At 38.0% G+C, this 17,811-nt stretch overlaps 9 protein-coding genes and 1 non-coding gene across 10 annotated transcripts; 6 read left to right on the top strand and 4 right to left on the bottom strand.

Moving 5' to 3' along the window:
- Positions 1-145: 145 nt before the first annotated feature.
- Positions 146-2,393, top strand: BDF20DRAFT_910874 (uncharacterized protein; the record flags this gene model as incomplete). The annotated part of the gene is made up of 7 exons (XM_053083754.1): positions 146-341; positions 435-451; positions 528-711; positions 837-1,052; positions 1,141-1,478; positions 1,561-1,691; positions 1,775-2,393. The coding sequence occupies 7 exons, from the start codon at positions 146-148 to the stop codon at positions 2,391-2,393; spliced, it is 1,701 nt and encodes a 566-aa protein (XP_052939747.1).
- Positions 2,394-2,975: 582 nt separating this feature from the next.
- BDF20DRAFT_904997 (30S ribosomal protein S12) lies at positions 2,976-3,450 on the bottom strand (the record flags this gene model as incomplete). The annotated part of the gene is made up of 2 exons (XM_053083104.1): positions 2,976-3,001; positions 3,096-3,450. The coding sequence occupies 2 exons, from the start codon at positions 3,448-3,450 to the stop codon at positions 2,976-2,978; spliced, it is 381 nt and encodes a 126-aa protein (XP_052939748.1).
- Positions 3,451-4,382: 932 nt separating this feature from the next.
- Positions 4,383-6,493, top strand: BDF20DRAFT_808281 (uncharacterized protein; the record flags this gene model as incomplete). Its single annotated transcript, XM_053076563.1, has 5 exons — positions 4,383-4,505; positions 4,606-4,848; positions 5,164-5,293; positions 5,518-6,168; positions 6,276-6,493. Coding segments are annotated over 5 exons (1,365 nt in total), but the record flags the coding sequence as incomplete, so codon positions are not given.
- A 1,764-nt stretch (positions 6,494-8,257) lies between these two features.
- On the bottom strand, positions 8,258-8,668 carry BDF20DRAFT_910877 (histone H3; the record flags this gene model as incomplete). Its single annotated transcript, XM_053083755.1, has 1 exon — positions 8,258-8,668. The coding sequence occupies one exon, from the start codon at positions 8,666-8,668 to the stop codon at positions 8,258-8,260; it is 411 nt and encodes a 136-aa protein (XP_052939750.1).
- An 817-nt stretch (positions 8,669-9,485) lies between these two features.
- BDF20DRAFT_855422 (histone-fold-containing protein) lies at positions 9,486-10,039 on the top strand. Its single transcript, XM_053080240.1, has one exon. The coding sequence runs from the start codon at positions 9,493-9,495 to the stop codon at positions 9,802-9,804; it is 312 nt and encodes a 103-aa protein (XP_052939751.1). The 5' UTR covers positions 9,486-9,492; the 3' UTR covers positions 9,805-10,039.
- Positions 10,040-10,547: 508 nt separating this feature from the next.
- BDF20DRAFT_855423 (uncharacterized protein) lies at positions 10,548-11,407 on the top strand (the record flags this gene model as incomplete). Its single annotated transcript, XM_053080241.1, has 1 exon — positions 10,548-11,407. A coding segment is annotated over exon 1 (850 nt), but the record flags the coding sequence as incomplete, so codon positions are not given.
- Positions 11,408-11,976: 569 nt separating this feature from the next.
- Positions 11,977-12,841, bottom strand: BDF20DRAFT_855424 (histone H2A). The gene has a single exon (XM_053080242.1). The coding sequence runs from the start codon at positions 12,811-12,813 to the stop codon at positions 12,418-12,420; it is 396 nt and encodes a 131-aa protein (XP_052939753.1). The 5' UTR covers positions 12,814-12,841; the 3' UTR covers positions 11,977-12,417.
- Positions 12,842-13,601: 760 nt separating this feature from the next.
- On the top strand, positions 13,602-14,295 carry BDF20DRAFT_970628 (histone H2b; the record flags this gene model as incomplete). The annotated part of the gene is made up of 1 exon (XM_053085018.1): positions 13,602-14,295. One exon carries the CDS (start codon positions 13,602-13,604, stop codon positions 13,908-13,910), a length of 309 nt encoding a protein of 102 aa, XP_052939754.1. The 3' UTR covers positions 13,911-14,295.
- A 1,335-nt stretch (positions 14,296-15,630) lies between these two features.
- BDF20DRAFT_t32 lies at positions 15,631-15,701 on the bottom strand. The gene has a single exon. It is a non-coding gene; the product is annotated as a tRNA-Gly (tRNA).
- A 299-nt stretch (positions 15,702-16,000) lies between these two features.
- Positions 16,001-16,618, top strand: BDF20DRAFT_814428 (uncharacterized protein; the record flags this gene model as incomplete). The annotated part of the gene is made up of 3 exons (XM_053076972.1): positions 16,001-16,164; positions 16,252-16,381; positions 16,478-16,618. Coding segments are annotated over 3 exons (435 nt in total), but the record flags the coding sequence as incomplete, so codon positions are not given.
- Between the last annotated feature and the right edge of the window lie 1,193 nt (positions 16,619-17,811).

A 17,811-nucleotide genomic window follows, 5' to 3' on the forward strand; every position in this document is an offset into this window, starting at 1 on the left:
TATAAAACGCTGCAAGTTTATAAACTTCCTCTTTTTTTTTTTTATTCTTTTTTTACTTTCCTAATTTCTGTCTTTTCTCTCAGTCTGTCTCTCTAAAACTATCTACATAGATATATCATATTTGCTCAACTATACGACACATTGCATGCATAAATCAATAGTTGTCAGCAGTAGACAACAATGTTTAATTCTAGGGTTGCTACTTCTACCGTTAGCCCATAATGTAGTACTGGCTGCAAGCGAAGAAGAAGGGATTCCTTCGGTAGATATAAAATCTGCTGGGTTTTGGGGTCAAGTCGTCACTATTCTTGCTTTGGTATCAGCGAGTGGCGTAGTTGCAGGTAACTATATCCCAGGAGTGGCAATGTGATACATGCAAATGAGTTTGTATCTAACAAATGTATTTTTTTTTTTTTTGTTTTCTTTCTATGTAGGCCTTACACTTGGCATAGTAAGTGATGCTATCAACAAGTTTTCGCACTTTTTTATTTTGAAATTGAAAATCGCTTCTTCTTTACCCCCAATAGATGTCTTTGGACACTACAAATCTACAAATCCTACAAATTGCAGGCTCGCCAACACAACAATATCATGCTTCTAAAATCTTACCCATTCGAAAAAATGGACATATTTTATTAACCACGCTGTTATTGACCAATACTGCACTCAATGAAACGCTTCCAATTTTATTCGACAACATTATCGGCAAAGGTAACGATAATCACTTAACGGGTGTGTTCTACTTTTTGCAGATTTAATGCAAATTAAATCTTAGAAAATTACAAAAAGAACACAAAAGAACCTTTTTGATTAACATAACTTTCAAAACTTACCAGGTTTCATTTCCGTCATCATATCAACCGCTTTACTCGTTCTTTTTGCAGAGATTTTACCTCAGGCCATCTTCTCAAAGCACGGTCTGGCCATCGGTGCTTTCTTTGCCATTCCGGTCAAGATATTCATTGCTGTTTGGTATGTAATAGCATGGCCAATTGCAAGGTTTCTTGACTACCTACTTGGAACCCATTCAGGCTTTATGTACGATGTCTCTGGTAAACTGAGCATTGACTTGTCACGATAGAGTGTTTATCATTTTTTGTGTAACTGACTCTGTCAATTTTTCATCATCATATCCCACAGAGTTAAGTGCATTGGTTGAATTGCATGATGAAAGTCGCTCATCCGAAGGCACATTGAGGCAGGAAACCGTCAGCATCATTCAACGTACGTTGGCTTTGCAACAGAAAACCGCTGCTCAATTAATGACGCCTGTCAATGATATGCTATTAATGAAAAGCAATACGGTCATCACGCCTTCTCAAATTACACGCTATCTGGATAATGGTTATTCCCACTTGTTCGTCTACGACATCAACCGTGAAACCAACAGCGACAGCGAAATGATAGGTGAATCTTTAGAGATGCAAGATCGTAACAGTTACAGTAATTACATCGTACGAGGCGTTCTAGATTTGAAGGTATGTTTACTGGGTTGAAACGATATACTTATAAAAGAACAAGAAGGAACGAGAATCATCCAAGAACCTCATACTCTCTTAGTCTCTAAATACCGTAGGAAGCGATGAATGTCACACTCAAGCTATCGGTGAAATGAAGCTAGAGCCATATTTGACAGTTTCGTCACGAACTTCGCTAGTTGATCTTTTGAACCAAGCATTACGTCTAACCAAGTAAGTGGCGAAAAAAAAAAAAAAAGGCAGACAGCATGGAACCATCAATTAGGTAACCTTGACGCTGTTGTCAAACAACTTAGGGAGAAAATCATACTAGTCTACTACACAAAAGAAGACGTAAACGTAATGGAAAAAGAACGGGAAGAAGAAGAAAGACGATTGTTAGCCGTACAGGAAGCTGTTGCTACGAAGCACCAGAAGAATATCGGTTGTAAAATACGTAAATTATTTCGCTCCACATGTCCTGTATGTCAGCATATCAAATTGAATAGCACTAGCAGTAAGAGGAATAGTGAGATAACGACTACTACAGCCACTACGTCATTCGATAACATGTGCTGTGATGGAAATGAAAAAGTAAGAATTCGCGGCATCAGCCCCTCTTTGACTTCTCATCAGATGACCGTGGCTGGAGGAGGAAAAGAAGAAGCCATTGTTGGGAGCAGTAGCCTTACAACCATCATTGACAATATTGGGTTGATTATGGAGCCCGGCTTAGTGGGTTGGATAACCACTACCGAAATAATCGATCAATTTTTGGGTCAACATGAGAAAAACAATAATAATAGACCCTATATAAATATACAGTTATTCGATAGTCCTACTGCCACAAAAGAGAGTATCAGCTGTAATAATAGTACCCAAAATTTGGCAATCAAGAAAGTCAATGAAAAGAATACGGATACGACAGCACCATGATGTGGATTTATTCTATTTAATGTATATGCATTTTACTTTTGTAACTATATTATCATATTGAAATTGCTATTTGGAAAATAGGTAGAATTACGTTATATGCTTGAACAAGAGAACAATAGCTAACCTCTGTACACTAATAATATTGCTTTAACTCATAAAAAGCTTACTGATAGAAATAAAGCATCCGTTTACCTTCCATTTGCCTTATCTCATAATTATGACATTTTGTCATGCAGCAGCTATTTGATTTGTCGATATGCTTGTACCATCAAACATGGTAAGCCTATGTCATGACGGTGCTCAAGTTGCATTTATGATCGGTGCAGTGACCAACATGTTTGGCGCATTCATATCTAAAAAGAGCAAACGTTATACATAACGCATTACAAGATAAAATCAGCATTGACTTCCATGTCCCAACGCCATCTTAATCCATCGAATCAAAACATATAACAGTTTTTGAGTATATAGACTATTTTTTTTTTTTAATATAGCTGTTCTGAAGAAACTGAATTATACAAATTATTGACTACAATGCTGTCTTCCCCTTGAAAATTATTATGCATCGAGCATTTTTACTGTCTAATTATTCTTGGATGGCTTTTTAGCTATTGGGATTTGATGAAAAGAAAAGGAACAATGAGCATTGTTGATCTGCTTGTTTCTGTTAAGATTCTTATGCAAAAATAAAATGCAACTTACTTCCGTATTTTGATCTACTGGTAGCTCTGGTAGGTACACCTTGTAGATCCATAGCGCCTCTAACTAAATGATAACGTACACCCGGTAAATCTGGTACACGACCCCCTCTGACAAGCACCACTGAATGTTCTTGTAAATTGTGACCCTCACCGGGAATGTAAGCAGTAACTACATTACCGTTTGTCAGCTTGACTCTGGCGACTTTTCTGACAGCCGAATTGGGTTTTTTTGGCTTCATGGTATAAATTTTGGAACACACTCCCTTGCGTTCTGGGCAACTGTCCAAAGCAGGTGTTTTACTTAGGCTGATTTTAGATTTTCGAGGTTTTCTCATTACTTGTGACAAAGTGGCCATAGTTGCTTTTTGGGCTGGTTGTGTTGGTAGGTTGAAAGGAAGGATCGTGGTGTGTCTTGTATTCGATCGTACAAGTTGGCTTAAAACTCGGCTTGAGGTAGTAATGGAAGGTTGTGTTATGGTACTGATGGAGCGAGTAGAGTTGGTAATTGCCGACAAAGGTCTCCAGCTTGGAGCTGTCTTTAATATGGAACGGAATGCCTGCATGTTGACGATGTATTTGAGAGCACTGTCAAAGTGGAAAAATCAAGAAAGATTCAGGTCGAAATTTGCGGAGGAGGGGTCGTGGTTCCTCCACCCATTTTGAAAGCCCAAACTAAAGAAAGTGTCTCAGCTGTACTTGGAAAATTTTCGGGAATCGCTCACGTTCCCTCTATCTGCGTACAGTAGCATATAGAGAGCGATTTACTTAGAGTGTGATGTTTGCCAAGTGAGCTAACAGCTCTATATTTTATCAGCGAACATACATCAATGCTTTGATCGATCATTTTATCACTTCTACCAAAGGTTATCGTTTATTCGGTTAAAAAATGGCCTATTGAGAAAGATATTTTCATTATACATTGCCAGGGTTGTAAAAATATAGACCGCATGTGAGAGTTTTTGAAAGCCGTGGCTCATATGTGTTTTGTCTTTCATCTTTTGCACAAGTAGAAACGGCTTGAAACCTACCTTTCCTCTACTTGCTTCTCGTCAAGTGGTGGGTGACGGGGAAAAAGGTGACGCAAACAAACAAAAAATTTTTCTTTCTGCTTACACTTGTTTAGCAGTTGGAGAAAAGTCGAAAGTGTCAAAGCAACCCTTCTTTTTTTGAAACTTTCTTCCCATTCTTTTTCTTATTCTTTCCCATCTTATTCACTAGCCTCAACATTGTTGGAGACCGACTAGACTACAAGTACATTACAACAGAACCTCGCAAACATTGAAAACACATGACAGATAGTTGGGATAGAACGATATTCGAACAGGAATTGCAGTCTCTTTTGGACGGCAAACTGCCAGTGTCAGCTTCCAAAATCACTGCACTTCAAAGTCTTGCAACGAATCATCCCCAGGTAAAGTATGCTGAAGATTCAGCTACAGGACTAATTCAGGTGACTCCAACTGTTATGAGCCTGGAAAGACTGACCTATTGATCCAACCTCTCTATCTTAGCATCACAACTACATTACACATTGCATTGCTCGATTTATTGAAACAGCCCCTCCAGATTATCGGTTAGCAGGGCTTTATGTTATTGACGCCATTTCTCGTGCAGTACATAAGCAACAGAGAAAGAGAGAGGAAAACAATGAACAGAAATCACATGAATTGGATGGTTATTTGAAAAGATTTGCTATTGTATTGAAAGAGGATTCGTTAAGAGGCTGTTTTGAACCATGTTCTCAAAAAGACAAGGTAAAGTAGTATTCTGTAGTATTTAAAGGGAAAAACACCTATTCTACCATGGTGGGCATGGGTGTTGGGGTACCTATTTCTGTCTCTGCCATGATCAACAAAAAGGTCGATTCATTGTCGTGCTTGGCTTCCTTCTAGCACGAATTCTATTTGAATCCACTAAACACATTGTGGCCAAAAAAAAAAAAAAAAAAAAAAAAAAAAAAAAAAAGATAGAAGAGAGACAAAGATAGGATAAAGAATCACACCCACCCAACCACCCCTTGATGCGACTGATCTGTCGAAACTTACGCTTTTAATGTCGACTTCATATAGGAAAAGGCGAGAAAAACGCTTGATTTTTGGGAACAAGGAAATGTTTACTCGAAAGATACAATGGACTACGTGAAAAATCATCTTTTCAATACAGTAACTACTACAAAAGCAGAAGACAATAAAGCAAAAGGTTATTATCATTTTAAAAGAATATATTGTAAAACTAAACAGAGAGAAAAGGAGGAGCTTAGAAAAAGCAACATTTGCTTTTTCTTTGATCCACGATTTAAGAGACTTTTTCTCTTTTGTAACAGTTTGAAAGGTTTTGTTCAGTTATTAAATGCTTCTTTGTTGCCATTTTTCTTTTGCCATTTCTTTTCCCTCAAAAAAAAAAAACACTACCAAAAAAAAAAGTTGAAGTAGATACTGCGAAACTTTTGGCTACCCTGAGTAATATTGGCAATGGAAGTTTAGCAGCAACTCTAAATATTCCTGGTCTAACTGCGTCATCAGTATCCCAATCAACTCCACCATCACAGCAACAGCCATTAGGAGACGGAGCACAGGGATCATCCACACCTACGACAGATGATAAGCAATTACCACCTGCACTGGCCAAGTTATTGGGCGGTTTGGTATCTTCCACTCCGTCTGACGCATCGACACCGACACCGCCTGCTCTTTTAACGCCTGTTGCCACTGACATGCCGGCTGCAAAGACGGAAACTCCTAATCCACCTTCTGAGCCTTCGAAAAGACAAGGTGTCTGGCCTCCTCCTCAAGGACCGTCTATTCCTCGTAAGTCGCGTTGGAATCCAACGAATGATACTCCTGCGCGTATGTCTCCAAAGGCTCCTGCTCCTTTCTATCCTCAGATGTCTCAACAAGATCCAGCACAGGCCCCTTACGACCCACATCAGCCATCATCCCAACAGTATGCATCCTCTCCTCCCCCTCCTCCCCCTCCACAAGCAAATACTTTTGCCTATCCACAGAGACAGTCCTCATCGTTCAAAGGGGCGCCACCTCAACATGATCCAAGCCTTTCTCCCGGTTGCATAAGAGGTAAAAGAACTGCAGAAAAAAAGATCTATTCTCGAGATGAAAAGTGGCTCCTTTAACTTTTTTTTTTTTTTTTTTTTTTTTCTTCTGTTTTGGGTATTTGTTTGTAGTGCTTACACGTACTTTATTCGTTGGACCTATACCTGATCATTTCGAAAGAGAAGATGTTGAAAGAAACTTTGAGAGATATGGCGAATTAAGGAGCGTGATTGTATCCAAGAAATTCAGAGGAAAACATAATGCGTTTTTGAAATACACGACAAGAGCTGCCACAGAAAGAGCCAAGTATGAGGCAGATGGTATGAGGCTAGAACATAACCAAGTGAAAGTGAATTGGGCATTTGGTTTTGGCCCTAAAAAGCATTTTAATTTTGATCGTGGAGAGTCGATCATTCCATTAAGTGAGCTAAATAGTGAAGAAAAGCACAGCTTACAGAATGCGCCTGTGGGCGGCTTCCATGGACAACCCGTCGTAGGTCAAATGGTGGTGGAAGAGCCTGAAGCCGAATATAAAAAGGAATGGAAAATGGACAGTCATTACGATGAGGGTAAGGCTACTGGCTTCCGTGGTGGACAGCATCCTCATCATCCACAACAGCACCGCCATCATCCATACCAACAAGATCGCTATCATCATTCTCGTGGACCCGGCGGACGTCAACCACAACAACAGCAACAACAACAACAACAACAATACGATGATAATAATAATATGAAAAGACAAGGCCCTCATTCGTTTAATTCTAACTATGACGAAATAAAGAACAAAAGAACGAGATTTGATCATGATCCACCGGCCACCACACCTACTATGGCAGCTGCTACCGCTCCTTCTTCCTTCTATAATAATAACTACAATCCTATGAATATGGCGGCTGCAGCGGCGGCTGCAAACTATTATGCCAATTATCAACAACAGCAGCCTGATATGATGACGGCTATGAATGCTATGAATGTGATGATGGGTAATTCCTACGCTGCTATGCAACAATACCCCTATTTGCAACAACAACAACAACAACAACAACAGCAGCAGCAGGATGTTGAACAGCAGCAGCCATCGGCTCAACAAAATACGTCGCAATTGTCGCAGCAGCAACCAGGCTACTATCAGCAGCCTCCTTACGATTCACCTCAATAATAACTTATTTAACGTTTACACCATCGCGTCTTGTTAATTAGTGTAATTAACATTCAATAAATGATGATTTTTGTAAATGCCGGACATTTCTTTTTCTTTGACTTTTAGAATCCAATCCACATCTTTCCTGGTAAAGTAATGCGCGGAGAAGGCTACTATTACGTTATGAAAGCCAATCTATTTTTATTTTTTTCAAAAATGTCATCTATGAACTATATTTCATCTTGAACCTTCTCTAGTGTTTTTGTGTTGGCATTTTTTTTTAAAATCAATAAAAAGGCTATGGGCAAGTTACGATGATTGAATTCTGACGCACGCCAACAACGGTACGATTTATAATGCTTGATGGTTAGGTGCACCTGATATGCTGGATGAGGGAGATAATTGATATAAAAAAAGATGTAAGGATCTGTCCAAGTATCCATTGCTTCAGTATGACAATCCATGTAAATCCGTCACCCTCCTCCTGGAGGATAATGATAGAATAACGGGTTCAACAGAGCGATGAGCTTTTTTCTTATTGAGGGGAAACTGTATGTTTAGTGACATTACAAATAACAAAGGAAAGAATACAGTCATTCACAGCGGACAAAAAAGTAAAGAGATTATTAACTTTCATTATTTGTTCTTTTTATTCAGGGTAAAATAATAAAAGAAAATACAAAACTGTACAGAAAAAAAGAAATAAGTAGCGTTCATCATGGGTAAGGGTAATATTAAATAGATTGCGAAAAGAGAGCGAGAGAGCGAGAGTGGGTGACAGGGTCATGCAAAGGCAAATAAACAAATAGAATTTAAATCATAATAAAGGCTCTTCAATAACGGTTGGATATTATCAAACAAGTTTCCTTGATGATGTTACTAGTGTCAAAGGACAGTTGTTGATGTTGATGTTGATGTTGATGTTGAAGTTATAGTAAAGGTGATAAGTGAATCATAGTGCAAGATTGTTTAAGAACGTTCACCACGAAGACGACGAGCCAATTGGATATCCTTGGGTTGAATAGTGACACGCTTAGCGTGGATAGCAGCCAAGTTGGTATCTTCAAAGAGGGAGACGAGATAAGCTTCAGAGGCTTCTTGAAGAGCACCAATGGCAGAAGATTGGAAACGCAAATCGGTCTTGAAGTCTTGAGCGATTTCACGGACGAGACGTTGGAAAGGAAGCTTACGGATCAACAATTCAGTGGACTTTTGGTAACGACGGATTTCACGAAGAGCGACAGTACCAGGTCTGTAACGATGAGGCTTCTTGACACCACCAGTAGAGGGAGCAGACTTACGGGCGGCCTTAGTAGCCAATTGCTTACGGGGAGCCTTACCACCAGTGGACTTACGAGCAGTTTGTTTAGTACGAGCCATTATTGTTAATTCTTGGAATAAATAAAAAAAAAGATAGAGAGTAAAGGGAAACTTAAAGTCAGAATCTCCCAAGTCGATGTATTTATAGAAAAAAAATTAAATGAAGTCACAGGACTCGCTTCTTGATTTGGAAATCATTGATTATATATTTTTTTAAATGCAATGGCATTTTCTGTTGTTGAATGAATTTTTTTTCAAGCATTATACATTTTTTTCCTCAAAAAGATGTAGTTTTTTTTTCAGACGCGCTCCTCCCTCCCTTGAAAAAAAAAAATTTTTTTTTACAAGTCTTTTTCTTTTCTTCCATACTACGCAAGATGCATGATAGCAACCTCCCCCCCTACCACTTTCTTTGAAATCATCTAAAAACGACACCAACAAATGTTTCTTTGCATCTTGACAAGCCTTTCAATTTTATTTATTTTTTGGAGAAACAATTCTTTGGTCAATTGAAAGCACTCTTTTTTAATTTTAATTGAAGCAATTGAGGCACTCGAGGCAATTTTGGTTTTTTTTTTTTCATTGTGGGTTTCCAAGCAAAAAAAAAATGGAAAGAAAAAATTTTCCTTTTGCGAAAAAAAAAATAATACATGTTTTTTTTTTTCGTTAGGGAAGGAGTCAGCGCGACGTCAAAAAAAAAAAATTAATTGGGAACTTCTACAAAAAAAAAAAAAACCATTTTTTTTTTTTTCAAAAAGATGTAGTAAAAATGTCGGTTATTGAAAAATGTCAAAGAATATAAATAGGGGAAGTCTTTTTCCTTAAAATTCCCTTTTTCTTACTTCTCATTCAATTTCATTAACATACAAACTATATAATTCAAAATGACTGGTCGTGGAAAAGGTGGTAAAGGTCTCGGAAAGGGTGGTGCCAAGCGTCACAGAAAGATTCTTCGTGATAACATTCAAGGTATTACCAAGCCTGCTATTCGTCGTCTTGCCCGTCGTGGTGGTGTCAAGCGTATCTCTGGTTTAATCTACGAAGAAACCCGTGGTGTCCTCAAGGTCTTCCTTGAAAACGTTATCCGTGATGCCGTTACTTACACTGAACATGCCAAGAGAAAGACTGTTACTTCTTTGGATGTCGTCTATGCTTTGAAGAGACAAGGCCGTACTCTCTACGGTTTTGGCGGTTAAATTATCCATTTTATCTTTCCAATGATATCCTCACTATTTCTATAACTGATTGGAAGAGCCCTCTCCTAATAATTCTTTATGATTATTTATACGCAACACAAATAACAACCAAACTACAATATAAAGGATGCCAACTTTATATCATTCCCCTCCTCCTTTTTTTTTTCCGCCTAATATTCTTTTTTTTTAAACTCTCCTGTAAATAAAATAATAATGACTCTTTGAAGTACATGAATTCTTTTGTCTTTTGTTTATTTGTGCTACTTGGTCCCTCATTATGCTCTGATTGTCGTGTTGGGTGTTACGTGTAACCAACCTTAAAGTAAGCATTGTTTTTATTTATTGGTTAGCAAAGTGTTTTATCTTTTTTGAATGGGCTTCTGTTAGTTGGTGTAGATGACATAGACAAAGCCTTGAAAGAGACGATTCATGACAGCATTGGTATTATAACCAATGAAGAGACAGTGCGCATACAGCGAAAAAAAAATAAAAAAAAAATCAATCATTGATAAAGATAAAAAATCATGAGGGGAAACGCTTAAGGCATAGAGTCACGTTGTGAATTTTTATTCTATCCCATCTCACACGAGTGTATGTATTTATTATAGCCAAAAGAGCTATATGTAAGTAATTTGTGGTCGACCCTGTCCTATAAAGCATCGCTTCAATTCTATTGGCTAATTTAACACTGATTGGAAATAATTGAAAAGAAAAAAAAGTAAATTGTATTCCACCCCCTCCCCCTTCATACATATGTCTTTTGGTCTTCAGCATGTAGGAAAAAAGAGAAAAAAAGGCATGACTACTACTGAACTTGAAAACATTCAAAATGATCAACCTCTTAGACAGAGAACCAAAAACGACTGTCTCGAAAATAAAAGCCGCATTCCATTCACAGTGTCGACATTCAGTGCAACATCTCGCCCAGTTCTCGCTCTTCGTTCCGGCTGTGGTAAACCGCCGTTATTGTCAAACACTGTGTTTGTGGTTCCTGCTTTGATCACCCTGAAAGGTTTATACAAACACCCCACTTTTTATACTTCGCCTTCTGTCGCCACTGAAATCACTCTTTTTGCTTATAAACAAATCTTTGGAAAAACGTCATTGACAACAACAACAGTAACATCAGTGCCATCATCTTCAGCGTCGACTATTCCGCCTTTGAGTTCCAGCTCTACTCCTGTGAAGCTCATCACAATGTATGAACATAACAAGAAAACCTCAAACAAGCCACTCAGTCACTCAAAGCCATCTCATTCAGCGACGACGGCTCCTTTGAAAAGGACAGAGACTACTATGGGAGCTGCAACGAAGCGCCTATACGAACCAACGCCCATAGAGCAGCTTTTGTCGAATAACAGTCATCCAAAGTTTCTACCCACGTCTGTCCCTGTTAAAAAAATCAAGATGTGTGGAAACCCACCACCTACTGATAAACTATCTATGAATGACGTGAACAAAAGCACCCATCTATCCACAGCATCTGCTATAAAAACTGTACCGATGACAGATAACTCGATGAAGCATACACCCAAAGCTTCACTGTCGGCACCGACCATGATTACTACTACTACTACTACTGCTGCTGCTGCTGCTGCTGCTGCCAAAACGGATACATTTCCTGTGCAAAGTCATGTTTCAGCTATCACTGCCACCAGCTCATGCACTCTTCCCGTACAGCATCATAAGAAATTGAAAAGAATATTCAAACCTGTCATTGGACAAAAAAAGAGAAAGAACAGTAAAAAAAGAGTCTCTTCAGCACTTGATAAGCCTTCGTCTAGTTCATCTTTTCGTTCCATTCATTCCAACAGAAATCCTGAATCTTTGAGAACCACTGATTTTTCAACATCTATAGAGAATGCCCACGTTGGGAATAACGCAAAAGAACACTTTTATCACGATGATCCTGCGGACGACGATGAAGAAGAGGTGCCTATGACAAAACCATTGACCATTACAGAAAAGAGAAGACGACAAGCAGCTAGAGCAAATCAACTCAAAGTCTGGAGAGTACGAGAAGAGAGAGAAGCAAGAGCTGCTAGATTGCTTTCGAGGAAACAAATTCTCGCCTCACCTTCTAATGCTAATACTACTAGTAAAAAGGATAAAAGCAAACCAATGACGGACGATAATAACCATCACTCGCCCTTACGGAAAAAAAAGAAACGTGTCAGGTTCAATTTGGAGAAAAATGTAATTCATATACCCAATCCTACTATTACCACCACCGCTACTACTACTACTACTACTACTACTACTACTACTATGAATGATGAATAGCAATAATATATCTCGTTTGTTTTTGTTTTTTCGATATAATAAACATATTGCAAATGACTATCAAAACGGTTTATTATATTATGACCAGTATTAGGAAAAAAAAAACAAGTAGAGAATATGTACAAAGGAAATCAATAAAATAGAGAGTTTTTACTCTTAAAAACGGAAAAAGGGGTAATCATATCCAAATTAACATAGGATGAAGTAAGGTGTGAAATATATAGGAATATATAAGTTATTTGGCTGTGGTTGATGTTGGTTGTATAGAATTAGCGTGCGTGCAAATGGTAACAGATGTGTTTGTTTTCTGGGTTATTCGTCGTTCTAGATTTAAAGTTCTTGAGAAGCACCGGCCTTCTTGGTCTTGGTAGGCAACAAGGAAGCGTGAATGTTGGGAAGGACACCACCTTGAGCAATGGTAACATGACCGAGAAGTTTGTTTAATTCTTCATCGTTACGGATGGCTAATTGCAAGTGACGGGGGATGATACGAGACTTCTTGTTATCACGAGCAGCATTACCAGCTAATTCGAGAATTTCAGCAGCGAGATATTCGAGGACGGCAGCCAAGTAGACAGGAGCACCAGCACCCACACGTTGGGCATAGTTACCACGACGCAAAAGACGGTGGATACGACCAACGGGGAACTGAAGACCAGCCTTGGAAGAACGAGTTTGAGACTTGGAGCCAGAAGCAGACTTTCCACCAGATTTACCACCAGACATTGTTGATTATTATTGTTATGTGTTGTTGAAGAAAAAGAGTTGTGGAAAAAAATGAAGAAATTTCAAAAGGCGGGCGTATTTATATACGATTTTGAGCTCACCTCGACACTTTCTAAATTTGGCAATTTCTCAAAAAAATGAAAAAAAAAAAAGACAAAAAAAGTGACTCCTTTTTTGTTGTACCCTTTTTTTTTTCAAAGCAGGCTGTAGCAATTTTTCCTCCTTTGGCATTCATATACAAGGCAAGCCCTTCAAAGACTTGGGTCATACCAAATTTTTCAAAAATAATTAAACTCGACAAATCGATTGTATATCATTCATTTACGCGATTATACGTGTCAGTTTTTCAAGTGGATTAAGAAAATCTCGCGAAAATAAAATACATTCAATGTCGACAACCAAAAAAGGAAAGCATCGTTCATGTTGATTTTTGTCCATTACTTTCCGGTAATTCTGAAAAGATACTTTTCAAATTTCAATTTTTTTTTCGCGTTGAGGCTGGCAGCTCATAGTTTTCGTCGTTAAAAAATTATGTATTTTTTTTTTTGGTTAAAAAAAATAAAAAAAAAATGATTGGCGAGTCACACAAGGTCAATCTACTTTTACAAATTAGGAAAATTGCGTAGAGTAGCAAAAAAAGCATATAAAAGGACCTACTTTTGATTTCCAACCCTTTTTTTTTGTAAATTTTCCCATTTACTCGTAATTTATATCTATCCATATAATAACTATTCAACATGGCTCCCAAAGAAACTGTCGCTGGTAAAGCTCCCGCTAAGGCTAAGAACATGGATGCCAAAAAGAAGAAGGTCTCTCGTCGCGAAACCTACTCTTCTTACATTTACAAGGTCTTGAAGCAAGTCCACCCTGATACTGGTATTTCCAACAAGGCCATGTCCATTTTGAACTCTTTCGTCAACGATATCTTTGAACGTATTGCTTCTGAAGCCTCCAAGTTGGCTGCCTACAACAAGCGTTCCACTATCTCCTCTCGTGAAATTCAAACCGCCGTCCGTCTCATCCTTCCTGGTGAATTGGCCAAGCACGCCGTCTCTGAAGGTACCAAGGCTGTCACCAAGTACACTTCCTCCAAATAAACATCGATCTCAATTTCAAAAACAGCATCCACTTCTATACGAATCAGCTCTTATTCGATTAGCACCAAACCTATTCTTTCTCTGGCTTCTATCAGAAAAGATGCATTGTTGAAAAAAAAATGGGAGGATAGCAGTTATATAAAACAAAAGAGAGAGTAGAATATACTCTCTGTTTTGCTTCATCTACATACACCACTCTCGATACTTATTCCCTTTTCTTCATTTCGCCTATAATGTATAACTCTACTCTTCTCTTATTATATGACTTTTGACTCCCATCATTTTCTTTTGTACAGCTTAAAAAAAAAAAAAAACTAGTACAGCTTTGATATCCTATATTCTATTAATATTTCTCTTAATAAAGCTTACTTGAATAAATCGTTCCATTATTTATACTTAAATTCATTTTATATCTTGGTTTCCGTACATTCTATCTCATCAATGGATTAAAAATGCTTCTTATATTTAAGGACACGTAAAGTTTCTTTTTGGAAGACATTGACTTTTACATTGACAGCAATCAATATGCTAACGTTGAGAATGCCAAAAGCTAATTTAAGGTGAAGGGTCGTGTTCAAACGGGCAGGTATAAAGATATTGTTCAGATAAACCAAAGTGAATGTGGAGCAAACTGTAAATCTCTCTCCCTATTTGCCTATTTCACCAAAGTATTGTATTCACTCTGAGCTTCGCAAAGTAAACGATAATGTAAATAAGAACAACTACCAGACATGCACTCACAAACAGATCGTTCGCTGCAGTCGTAGAAGATTGTATTGTGTAGGGAAAATGAAAAGCACTTGCTTCGTACGAAAGCATCGACAGATGTTGTGCATCTATCAGCACTTACATTGGAACTTGATTGGCATTATTGCCAGAACTAGGGTTGTCGAGAAAAACAGATTGAAAAAAAAAAAATGAACATGGGAAAGGACAAGTAGCAACGATAACTATTCTCTTTACGTCTTTTAGCTTTTCAGGTACATGCAGATTGGTTAACAGCATGAATTCTCGATGTGCCAATTTCTTCCGAAGGCACGAATTTACCTTTTCCTGGCCTAATCTGTATAACAGTGAGAAGCATATGCTTTGAGGTATCGATGCGCGTTGCTATCGATAGGATATAATTTGGATGTTCTTTGCACAAGAATAATGACAGCATCTTTAAAATGGATGCAAGGAGAGATCTCAATCATGCTCGTTGAGATACCCATTCTATATAAGCAATGGAATCTCTAACGTCTTATCTATGCAATAATGAATGCCACTGAGCTTACCGTCCAGTTCTTTTTTTTTTTTTTTTATTTCTTTTGCTTCAAAATCAGGTAAAATTTATTCAATGTTAAGAAAACAAACCCTATCGAGTAAAGAGTTGGAGTGAATAATAGTGATGGAAAGGTCATTTATGAGTAAACTAGAGTATAAATGTTACTATCAAACATTAGCAAGGCGCTCAATCTCTTTCTTGCGCTAAAGGTGTTCAGCACTGTTTAGAATGATGGCTAAGTTGACCGGGGGCTACACTCCTTGAATTGCATTATCGATCAACAATCGTATACTAGTGATGTCTAGAAGAGTCTTCAGTACGTTGCCCACCAGCTGTTTCAAAGTGTTTTTTTTATTCTGTTAATTATTGTTTAGTTCCAAAGAACAAAACTTCCAGAAAGCCTTCGTCTCCATTTCGCTACATCCACCACAATAACAAAAATTTTCAAAAATATGCGTGGTCGGGGAATCGAACCCCGGCCCTTCGCGTGGCAGGCGAAGATTATACCACTTAACCAACCACGCTTCAGTGTTAAATTTATAAGCTCAGTATATGATATGTTGTATTTAATTAAACATGTGATTGTTCGGTTCGACAAGGTAAAAGATTTATTTGTGCCGGTTCGCGTGTGTTCCAAAATCGATTGCGCCGACCCGGATTAGATTTGTGCCACAACTATGTAGGTCGCTCGATGGTTGGTCATTATGCAATCAGCTCTCCACCTTTGTTCCATTACTTAAATGAAGTATGCTTTCCTAACTGTTTGATAGACTCAAAGTAAGGTCTTTCGACTATCCTATTCATTTGTTTCATTTTTTTCTACAGCGTCGTCAAAGAGATTCAGAGAATAAATGAGAAGGAGTTGGCTAGCGGATCTTATTCAGACACAGCATCATGGCATGCAGAATATAAGAATTCAGCCTGGATATTTGTGGGTAACTTAGACTTTGAACTCACGGAAGGCGATCTTGTTTGTATATTTTCGCAGTAAGTATTGTCATATTCAGCCCAAGACGATTTTTTGACGAAAAGGACACAGCGATTAATTCAGTTTGCAAACCTTTCTTTCCTTAGGTATGGTGAGATCATACACGCAGAGCTTATCCGCGATGGAAAGGATGGCAAGTCAAAAGGATTTGGTTTTTTGCAGTATGAAGATCAACGCAGTACCATTTTAGCTGTGGATAATTTGAACGGTGCCACTGTAATATAAGCAATAGGACTATTGGATCCATGTTTTAAAGGGGATTATTTTTTCTAACCGAAATTCTTCACTTTTCATCGCTCTCCAATGCAACAGGTTTTAGGGCGAACAATTCGTGTAGACCACTCTCATACAGGTCCCAAAAAGCGTAAGAGAAAAGATGCTGCATCCGATGACGAGGATGACGAGGGCCCAAAAATGAATGTAGCGCCACAGATGATAGAAGGTATAAAATGAACAGTTTCCATTTTATGCATCAGAGCACAGGTCTTGTATCAATCAGTGATGTTTTTTCAATAATCTTATATTAGTGGATGAGCGTTTAAGCAAGAAATCAACATCCGCAGCCTCGAATATTGATGTAGATGAAGAAGATCCTATGGCAGCTTATTTTAGAGAGAAACACGAAAAGAAAAAATCCAAGAAAAAGGATAAGAGTGACAAAAAACGCAAACATAAAAGAGAAAGGTCCCATAGCAGAGATCATGATGGTTATAGATCAAGCAGAAGAGATGAAGTTCGGGATAGGAGTCGAGAACGTCATAGAAAATCGCGACATAGTAGCGATGAAGAAGATCTTAGAAGCAGGCATAGAATATCTAAAAACGACAGTGATGAAGAAGAGGACAGAAGGCGTCGAAGGAAATACGATGATAAAGGTGACAGCGATGACAACCATCGAAATACTAGAAAGTCAAGACAGTCTAAGGAAAACGATGATGACCATCGTCGGCAAAGGTATGACAGTAGAGAAAGATCAAGATATTGAAGGAAAAGCTTAGATTGCACAACTATTTTATACCATTGTAACTGCAGATTATAACAGATTTTCTCATGATTAAAGCCCTTATTTTGACGGTATATACTTTATATTGTTGCTATCAATTCATGCTAAGCTTTTCTTCACTCAATTGCTACGGCTTTATTATACATGTATTTTGATGTCTAGTTCATTCTCGATATTTAAGGAGATAAATGATCAACACGAGTTTTTTTTAAAAAAAAATACCATTGTGGTTGCAGGCGTAGATCAGATAAATATCAGCATTGTTTAAGCGAATTAACGTTTATGCTGATCGTAATATTTCAATAATTGGCAAATTGACAGCTGTAATTTTATTGTACAACGAATTCGATCAAGCAGGTCATTGGTTTGCGGAAAAAAAGTACGTTTAATGGCGTAATGGACAATAATCCTGGTTGTCAAAACGAGGAAAATCGGGTGTGCAGTAACCAATAATGGAACGCATAGTCCAATAAGAAGGCTTTAAATATGGCGTGATGGAAAATGATGGAGCAAATGGCTATAAGACACCCATTGTTCTCGTTGTTTCCTCTTTTTTCGACATCTCAAGTTGATCAGATCTTCTTTCTTGACATTTGAAGTTTGATCAGTTTCTTTTGTCGACTTTTACTAGCTCTTTTACAAC

This window comes from Mycotypha africana, assembly GCF_025528875.1.
Source record: "Mycotypha africana strain NRRL 2978 chromosome Unknown BDF20scaffold_2, whole genome shotgun sequence".
Classification (NCBI taxonomy): Eukaryota; Fungi; Mucoromycota; class Mucoromycetes; order Mucorales; family Mycotyphaceae; genus Mycotypha; species Mycotypha africana.

Coding starts and splice junctions, on each gene's coding strand:
- BDF20DRAFT_855422 (XM_053080240.1), top strand. CDS start 9,493: ATGACTGGTCGTGGAAAAGGTGGTAAAGGTCTCGGAAAGGGTGGTGCC.
- BDF20DRAFT_855424 (XM_053080242.1), bottom strand. CDS start 12,813: ATGTCTGGTGGTAAATCTGGTGGAAAGTCTGCTTCTGGCTCCAAGTCT.